Source organism: Lycium ferocissimum, chromosome 1 (assembly GCF_029784015.1).
Source record: "Lycium ferocissimum isolate CSIRO_LF1 chromosome 1, AGI_CSIRO_Lferr_CH_V1, whole genome shotgun sequence".
In the NCBI taxonomy this organism is placed as follows: Eukaryota; Viridiplantae; Streptophyta; class Magnoliopsida; order Solanales; family Solanaceae; genus Lycium; species Lycium ferocissimum.
In genome coordinates, this window is record NC_081342.1 from 73449222 (window position 1) to 73459185 (window position 9964).

The 9964-nt window shown below is 33.7% G+C and overlaps 1 protein-coding gene across 1 annotated transcript; it reads right to left on the reverse strand.

Moving 5' to 3' along the window:
- Window positions 1–587: 587 nt before the first annotated feature.
- LOC132031437 (protein HLB1-like) lies at window positions 588–8516 on the reverse strand. Its single transcript, XM_059421407.1, has 14 exons — window positions 8378–8516; window positions 7254–7376; window positions 6771–6840; window positions 6497–6610; window positions 5972–6055; window positions 4804–4854; window positions 4317–4346; window positions 4097–4159; window positions 3864–3929; window positions 3630–3758; window positions 3276–3311; window positions 2645–2764; window positions 1842–2030; window positions 588–1343 (listed from the first exon to the last, which is right to left on the reverse strand). Exons 1-14 carry the CDS (start codon window positions 8476–8478, stop codon window positions 1236–1238), a joined length of 1284 nt encoding a protein of 427 aa, XP_059277390.1. The 5' UTR covers window positions 8479–8516; the 3' UTR covers window positions 588–1235.
- Window positions 8517–9964: the final 1448 nt, after the last annotated feature.

The following is a 9964-nucleotide window of genomic DNA, read 5'->3' on the forward strand; positions in this document are numbered from 1 at the left end:
TACTAACTGTATCTGGTGTACATATGTGCCAATGAGAATGGCTAAATACGAAACGTTTTTCCTTGACATTGCCTATCCAAAGTGCTGCCAATTTTCTGTATCTAGAGAATAATTGACACCATAATTTCTCCAAGGAATCAAAACATAAAGTTAAAGGTCTTTAGGATTTAAATTATATACACTTCGAGAAATAGACTATTACTGAATTTTAACGTTAATTATTATTTTTCCCAGATTATTAATTACTCCCTTCGTCTCATAATAAGTGTCATTTTTGTCAAAAACACGCATATTAAGAAATTAATAATGCAATGTGAAGTTTACTAAATTACCCTATATACATTTTCTCTCTTAATTAGAGCATGCACAAGTAGTAATACTTTTGATATTGGGAATCCAACAATACCAAGTTACTATATGGGTTTTCCAATCATCATTTAGATATTCTTTAACAATACCAAGTTAGTTGGAAAAATATGGGTTTTCCAATCTCTTATTCACACTTATTAGATATTATTTTAACTTATTAGTAATATTTATAAAGAGATTTATATGTAATTACCTAATGAGTGATCTAATTGTATAAACTCACATTTACCTTTTTCAAATGTCCCTTTTTAGACCACCATTTAGGATTGCATCATTATTTTAAAGTTGTGGAAATGTGCCTATGAGAATTACCCTTTCAGATAACGTTAAAATCGAATCTAATGTTTGCTCAACTTTACAGAACTTGCCAAATGTTATATTCGGTCTAATTAACGTTTTCTCATAAGATATTCAACATTTTAAAAGTAATCTTTAGATCGTGATCTAAAAGATTCGTAAGTTGCAAAAAAAAAAAAAAAAAAAAAGTAAAAAAGGTGTCATTTACTAAACAACTGTCTCAAAAAGGAACAACAGATCAAAATTTCACTTTAAAATAAACTTTCAATCAGTTTTGAAAGTAACCCCTGCGAAATGATTTGACAAAGCATCTTATATTATCCACAGTGGAAACATCACTGAAAGCTTAGTATCAATTGTAGTTCCATTCTGTGAACTTCAATTATATCCTCATTCTATGAGAAAAAATCACATAATATACAAGTATACATCAGCAACATATTTGAGAGGCACATAAATCAGGATTCTTCTTGCTTTGAGGTTGATCATATAATTAAATATACAAAAAATTAAATCAGGATTCTTCTTCCTTTCAGGTTAATCATACAATTAAATATATAAAAACGTCATCAAGTGATGATGCCTGCCAAAACGTCACTCTTTCCTTTTGCATAAATGGTGTAAACTAAACGAATTGCGTCGAGCCACCAGTCGAAAAGTTCCCAAGAATCAGCAATCTGAAATAAATTAATTAATGCAACCAATTATACAAGACTAGGAGCCTGAAAACACAGACGGCAAAACATAAAATTTTCCATCTAAAAGTATGATCATAGAGTTAACATTTTGTACGAAGAGCTACGTTTTTGGGAGTTCAGACAGCAATTTTAAGCAGGAACACTGACATGAAGATATCAAGGTAGGTTGTTCAAATAGAGTTTGTAATATCTGGAGAGACCCTCATGTAGCTTCATCACAAGGATTAAACAAGAAATTTCTAAATAATTGAGCGATTAAAACGCGCAATTATCCCTTGAAAAATCTCAAGCATTTGACAAACGAAGCAATCAGCAAATTCAACATTGAAAACATAAGTGATTTTTATTTGCACATCAGCAACTACTTACTGTTAAGTGAAAGAATATCTAGACGTGCATCCACGAGTCTAAATAACTATTCGAATCTGCCTTGAAACAAGACTCTTATGCCAACAGAGAAAAGAAGAAGAAGATTACCAAGTACAGTGGTCCATGAATTGTATCAATGGAGAGGCATGCGCCAGGTGGTAATGTAAGATCTGTACATGCTGATACAGAGACAATGTCGGGAATATCAACTTTGATTGCTTGTCGACTAGGGCTCATAGTATCTTCTGAATTTGATGAGAGGCTTCTTGACATGTATCTTTGCTCAATTTCAATAATCTGTTCAATAAGAGGGCAAGCGATCAGTAAAGGAAGTACAGTTTAGCAAAATATTGAATTAAATCTGTACAACCAATGTCCATATCCTTCTAGAAGGTAATGACTTTCTGCCACATTGAACATTAAGTAGACGTATCCTGAGAAAGATAAATCAAGAAATACCATTGCATTTGAGATAAATTTCAAGTTGACCTTTCGGGAAAGAGCTCCGATTCAAGTGCGAAATAAGAACTTTAATAACAATGAATAAGGCACAAAAGGTAAAGAAAACATTTGATACGGTAGAATTGATTTAAGAAGTAATACGCAAATCTTTAAATGAGACGGGAATTTGTACATAATGGCAAGCAAGAACAAGGTCCCAGAACATGATTTCATGATAATTTGTTAAATCTAAAAACAAGAAGTTAATCCAATTAAGTGTAGTTTAATAATAGTGCTAACAAGTAACAACATTATCGCATGTGCAAGAAGCCGATAACTAATCGCAAGTGGAACAGGCATATTTTTAATATGCAACTAATATTTTAGAATGATCATGCAAAAAAAGAGAAAAAAGAAATTAAAGAGAAAGAAGCAAGCTTGTAACAACTGAAGACATTGATTCCACATACCTGTAAAAGCCCTTCATGATTCAAAACAAACCGGGAACGCTTCCAATCAGTATGTGATGCAAGAGGATTACCAGCAGGTGGTGCAGTGAGATATCCGTCCTTTAGGTAGGGTAGAGGTAGCTGGAAACAGATAAGCACTGTTAGAACTTGATTTTGTTACAAACTTGTACTCCAAGTTACACTAATCTGTCCCAATGAACAGAAAGTGGCCCAAGTTATCTGTTATTACACAAATGATTAGATGATGTAATAAATGCCAAATGATACTTCTTTCAATGGTTGGAGAATAATTATGATATCTGGAGGCAGAGCTAGAAGATTATAACAAAAAGCCCACTCACCAGTCACTAAAGTTGAATTATGACATAGTATATGTTATTGCAAGAACTAGTTTTCGAAATTTCATTTTCTCCAAGAGACAGAAGCTTAAGAGGTGAAACCAACTTTTTTATTATGCCTTTTCCTTTTAATTTCCTCACTGAGCACTGCACATTTCAACGGAATATATTAACCCTGGAAGTTAACATGGTTGAATAACATCTAGAATATTCTTGACCATGTTAAACACCATGTAGTGTGAACATATGCGTATATTTGAAAGATGCAAGATTCAAGCAAAACTAGGACGTACCATGGATCGCACGAGTTTCAAGGCACTTGTGTAAACCTGTATATCAATAGAGTGCTGAAATTAGGAACCTGAGAAGAAGGACCACAGATATTGATGATACTTCATAACAACTTAAAACATAATAATATTCACTGGTTTCCTAATCACATTTCTCTTCATTTCCTAAACCTGAGTTATGTCAGTCCCCCTTCACTATCATTGTTATGACCAGAGCACGGGGTTAATAACAAATATAAAGACATCAGCACCCATTACAATGATGACATAAGATACACTTAGGGAAGACAAGGAGAAAGTTGATGGCTAATTTGATAAGGTCAGAGAACTAAAACCATATTTGAATAACTCCCTTACCAAGTAATTGGGTTTTAGAGCATGTGCGGCAGCAATATAAATTGCAGATTGGCTGTACAACTCATCAGGAGAAACTTCTTTAGCATTAGCAGCACCCCCTATTCTTGACATGTCCTCTGCTAATCCATACTGCAAAAGAGAGATGAAAAATAAGAAATTTCATCATCAATTTTCTTTTCTTTTGTCGCCTTTCCGCTTTTCCCTTTACAAAGCCAGGAGTAACGTCGAACTAACCAAAACAGTTCCAAGGTTGTAAGTTGCCCTATGGAAATCAAACTGCAGCTGGATTGCCGCACGGAACTGCAGTTCATAAGACTTACATGTTAACATAAATAAAAAAAATCAAATGCATCACATATACATGGATTCCACCATATTTCTAGACCTGAAATGATTTTACAAACTTATTCTTCACTATACATTTTCTCATAAAAAATAAAAAATAAAAAAAATAAAAACTCCACTACCTTATTAATTGCTGTTCTTACAATTGATTCCTTCTCTCGGGCAGGGACAATTGCACTCAATTCCTAAATGCGTTTTTGAAATAGCAAGTCAGTTTATGTTTCACACTGATATTCACTGACAAATTCAATAATTACTACAAAAGAATTGCTGTGCCAAATCAACTTTTTAAAATTTTCAGAATTGCGTGTCCATGTAATATGACTTATTCAATGTAGATACCTGAAGAGCAAGTCCCCAGTTGTTCAGTGCCTGGAATGACAGTTTCAGGAAACTAGAATCAGGAAAAAAATTAAATAGGACATTGTTAGACGGTTGAAAGTAGATCAATATAAGACAGCACTTTACATCTAGGGATGAAAGCAGCAAATTATAAATGAAATTATGACCTTATCTGCTTGACTAAACAATTTAATAAGGATGACTTGGAAACCACTAATTTGCTTCACCAAAAGAGAATATCATTTTCGAAGGTATACTGATCATACAAAACACAATAGAACGTCATCCTTGAGAAAGATATATGTGATGTAATTAGGAGTTGGTAAACTTAAACGAGAAGGAGTAAGCTAACACCCAAGAGGAAACCTAAGAGAATATGCTAAAGCTTTGATAGTGATAATACAACCTTCAGAACATTGCATTGAGGTGAAAACGGAAATAAAGAAATACCAACATCGTAAGCCTTAAAAAACAGTTAAAAGATTACCTGTGGACTGTTCCAATTGATCTGGACAGCTTTTTCATAGTTCTTTGTTGCCTGAAAATTTAAATGAATAAGAAAAGCACTTTACCTTCTTGTCACTGATAAATCTAACATGCAATGAAGTATATAAGCTAAAGAAGGGAAGAAATAGAACAGAACAGGCTTTGCATCATAGCTTACCAACTGTCAGAGTTCTGGACCATCAATGATGTGCAGTGGCGGAGCCAGTTTTTGCCATAAGGGGTTCAAAATACAAAGAAATAAACACACGAAGAAGCCCAAGGTGGTTCAACATCTATTATCTATGCAGAAAAAATAATTTTAACCATGTATAAACAGTGTAATTTTCCACCGAAGGGGGTTAATCCCCTTAGCTATATGTGGCTCCGCCCTTGATGACGTGCATGAAAACAGGAATATAAAGCTGCTGAAAATTGTATCTTTCACATTGGGTTTTCAGGATTTTGAACAATTCCGAAGCTTTTATAAGTTGTTCTATTGTGTTCAGGGTTGTTTCTACCTTTTTAGCAGCTTTTCCAACTTAAAATAGGAGTGTTTTGACAATTTACTTATAGTTTTAATTGGGGATTTCTAAAGTTAGTTAGCTGGATTGACCTTTTGCATAGTTAGTGGCATACTCTTTGTAGAGTTAACCATCTTGGTGTAACACACAATTAACTAAATCAGAATATTAAAAACCAAAAAAGTGAAGCACATATTCTCCTGCTTTATGCAGTCTTGTTTTCAAAACAGAAACAGTTACTGAGCAGCATTCTATATCATGTTTCAAAATTCTGAAAATAAAATAGCAAACACAAACTTATTTTCTTTTTGGCAAATAGATCCTTAACTAGTAAAAAAGTAACAGCCTCAAAAACTCCAGAGAGTACATCTAGAATAAAAATTGGGCCAAAGTTACTTTCCCATTGATACTTTAGCTCAAGGTTTTATCCCAGAGTTTATGCATATCTTAATAATAAATTAAATAATAGAGAAAAGGATGTATCTCTTTTCATCTCTAGTACATTCTGAAGGACGAAAATCTTTTAATGTCTTGCCATCCCCAATGATCCACCCTCCGGGAAAAACAAAACAGTGACTAGCTTAAAAGGAAGATATTCCAAACAAATGGAATGAGAGCAAGTAAAACAATAGAGCTCTAAAACTATACCTCTTTCCAAAGTTCTTCAGCTTCTTTTGTACGACCTCGGATTTTCGCTCGGTCAGATATTGCAATTGCCCAATTGTAATAAGCCTGACATCAATTGATATAAACCACAGACAGACATGATTAGATCTTAATTTAGTAGGTGAAGAAACCTGAACTGAATAGTCCCTCTCTTCTATACTACCTCATACTGTTTTACCATGGATATCAAGGACTGGAAGTTTTAGGAGATATTATAAAGTTGGTCAACTAACAAATCCAATGACTTATATTCCATTCTTGCAAGTATATTTACCGATCTAAACTCACAATATGACCTGGACCATTTACATATAAACACAAATTATAGGTGACTAGAAATGCGAGGCACAATTTTCTACATTTTGCTATATAGAGGTGATGTATGGACCAATTCAACTTGTGGAGAACATTTCCACAGTATTTCACCATCCATTCAACTTATTACTCTTGTTAAAAATTATATGTGTCATGATATTTAAGAGACCTAATAAAATTCTGAAAACATACATCATTGAGCGTAGGACAAAGATGTGTAGCTTCCTCATACTTCTTACACGCCTCTTCAAGCAAAGACTCTTTTGAAGGTGAAGTGGAATCTGGGCTTACATTATCTGCACTTTCCTGCAAGCAAAATCGAATCGAATTAGGTAAACTAACAGAGACTAAATACTATAAGAGGACAATTCAGATAATTCATTATGCAAACACTGGAGCTTCTCTCTCTCAAAGAAAAAGAGATCTTTTGTTTTTATAAATTTTCTAAAAAAATCAAACATGAGACCTGAAGAACTAATGCCCAGTTGTAAAGTGCGTCACAGTCTTCTGGATCTCGCTTCAGTGCACTAGCATACCTGCACATGGATCACAACAGGTAAATACCAAATGTCAAAGCATGATCTTGGAAAGACATTACATAAATTTAGGAAATAAGTTCAGAAGGGCTATGTTTGTTACTCTACCAACCACATCAGGAGTGGAAAAGCACATCAGCGCGCACATACATATACAAATTGTATTACCAAATCAGATAGATAACAACAATTTAGCAATCACGAAGAGATTGACGAAAAAAATTAACCTGAAACCACATTTATGTATCTTTGGTTGCTGGTTTGGAGTTTAGTTAGCATCACAATATGATTTACAACAATGCTAAGGCTACCCTGACGAAACACTTCTTTTTAAACAAAAGGACAAGAAAAGCATAAGAATACAACAATGCTAAGGCGACCGAACCTAAAATGGTTACTAAAGATCCGGTTACCTCTTGGCAGCATATGTTAGAATTCGTTGGCGTGATCTGCCCTCCTCATCAGCACCTGTGACACTGTTAATCAACTCCAAGGCAGCATTACCATGCTCTGTTTGCTGCTGAGTGCTCTCTTCACTGGAGAAATCAAATGAGGAGAAAATTGAACAAGGAAAGTAGGCTTATTATGTTAATATAATATATATTAACAAAAAGAACCTAGACGTCTTTCAGGTGTGAAGTCAATCCAAAAAACCAGTAGTTGTAGAAGAAATTAAAATATAAACAGAATTAATTGTCTGAAAGGGAGGGGAAAAAATTAAATGAATCAGGTAGTTAAAGCACACAACATGCATAAGTATATTATTTGGATAATTTAACATCTAGTAACAATGTTCTATACATGAAACAAAAGTAATACTCATCTTAACTTGAATACATAAAGTTTCAATTCAAATTTTGAAGTTTTATAATGATACGGTGTGATCGCGTCGTTACCTTATTTTTTTTCCCACATTTTTTTTTTACTTGTTATCTAATAATCCTATTTTTATTCTTTACCGTACCTTTTTATAGCAGCTCTATCCCGTACCTTATTTTTTCTGTAGGTTTATCTTTCAAATTGCTTATGTGTGACACTATGTAAAAACGACAAACGAAACAATCTATCGAAACGTTGTATTCATCAAAACAATACAGTACAGTACAATACATCACAACACAATACAACATACTACTCCCTCCGTCCCAATTTGTTTGACACTTTTCGCTTTTCGAGAGTCAAACGACTTGTTCATAGGTCTTTAAGATATTTTAAATTATTATTATGGTGACTTATAGTACTTGTCACGTAGTTTCCAAATATGTAAATTTCATTTTGAAAAATTTAAAGATTCTATGTTCAAACACACGGTCAAAATTAAGAAGATTGACTCTCGAAAAGCGAAAAGTGTCAAACAAATTTGGACCGGGGAGTAGTAATACGATACATTATGAAACAAGGTGTAAAAAAACCATCCAAACAAAGTGTTATTCTAGAAATTAAAGTTAGACAATTTTGTATGCAGCTGAATGGTAAAACCAATTTTCAGTCGATCGCAATGTATGTATATATTAAGAGGATAGATATGCATGCGAACCTGTAAGGTGAATCATGGTCATTGGCATTACCAATCTTTCGTTGATTTTCATTCTTAGATTGATCCCCCTTGGGATCTGAATCAGTGGCATTTATGGACATGCTAAAATGTACAAGAAGAGTGTGATCTCAACTGTTTTGGTGCAACGATAAATAACCGACAATCACAAATTTGGTACAGAAATATTAGTCCATTAACTTGCACTGAAGATTGTTTATTATCTTTTAAGCTCTTTTCTACTTTTTGTGATATTTGGAAAAAATAAAAAGTGTTTTTAAACAAGTTAGCTAAAAGTACAAACACAGCATTGCTTTGTTTAACTTTTGGCTTATAAGCTACTTTTAAAAAAGTCAATCCAAATACCCTCTAAGTTTGTCTAAAGTGTACTTTTAGTCTTGTCAAATAGTTAAGAATTTTGTCTGTTAGATTTGATGGGAACTAGAAGAAATAAAACTAACTGGAACTTAAATTTAGAGGCAGGGGTGTACATGGATCGGGTGGTTCGGGTTTTTGAAGACCAAACCAAACCAATTACATCGGTTTTTTAAATCTATAAACCAAACAAAAAAAATCGGGTTTTTCGAATTTTTTTTCGGTCAAGTCTTCATACAAAACATATAAATTGTACTTCAAATATTTTTTTAGTTCTAGTAAGATACGACTATCTACTTAAGATATTTATTAAGACAAAAACACAAAATGTGAGATAAGAGATGATATTGTATTAAAATATTCAACAACAAAAAAGTAATGAAATTGCATAGAATAAAATGATTTTAATCTAAAAATACTAAGTTATGCTATTATAAATACGGCTAATTTATAAGACATATAGAAAATTATCACAATCTAAAAATACTAAGGCCTCATTTGTTTTCAATCAGATTAAGACGTCTGAATCTGAATACGCATCTGAATGATTAAGATGGTGTCTCTAGATCTGAACACTGAATGATTAAGATTGTTTGTTTTTCAATAACTGAATGTGCATAACATATTTATTTAAACATAATAAATATATAATTCAAATAAAAAAAGTAACTAAATATTAGAAATTTAATTAAATTAAAGTATTATTTGACAAAAAAAATGAAACGTATATGTTCGCTAGTAATGGCAGTGATGCATTGTAGGGTGGTGGGTGTGGTGGTGGGCGATGGGTGAGGGTAGGTGGTGGAGGGAGGATTGTGGGGGTGTTATGGGGTGGTGGTGGTGGTGGGGTGGATGGTGGTGGCGTGTTGGGTGTGGAAGTAGGGTGGGATGGTGGTGAGGAGGGTGGTTAATTGGGGTAAGGTAGGTGGATAGTGAGGGTAGGGTGAGGGGTTTGGTGGTGGTGGTGGGTGTGTTGTGGGGTGGGTAGTGGGGTGGGTAGGTGGGTTGGGGGTTGGGGTAGTGAGTGTTATACCCCATTTTAACGGGTTAAATTAGGTACAACATATTGGAGATTCCTAATTATTGCTTATTTTTAAGGAGTCGCCACCTAATTAATTTTAAGGTGAATTAGGGCACCTAATTTATTAACTAAGGTAAAATCTAACGATACCACCGTTAATGGTCTGCTTGATTTTTAATTCTAGGTAAGGGTTC

Coding starts and splice junctions, on each gene's coding strand:
- LOC132031437 (XM_059421407.1), bottom strand. CDS start 8,478: ATGTCCATAAATGCCACTGATTCAGATCCCAAGGGGGATCAATCTAAG. Junction 6,611..6,770: donor ACTGGGCATTAGTTCTTCAG/GTCTCATGTTTG, acceptor TTTTGCTTGCAG/GAAAGTGCAGATAATGTAAG. Junction 4,347..4,803: donor TCAATTGGAACAGTCCACAG/GTAATCTTTTAA, acceptor CTGTCATTCCAG/GCACTGAACAACTGGGGACT.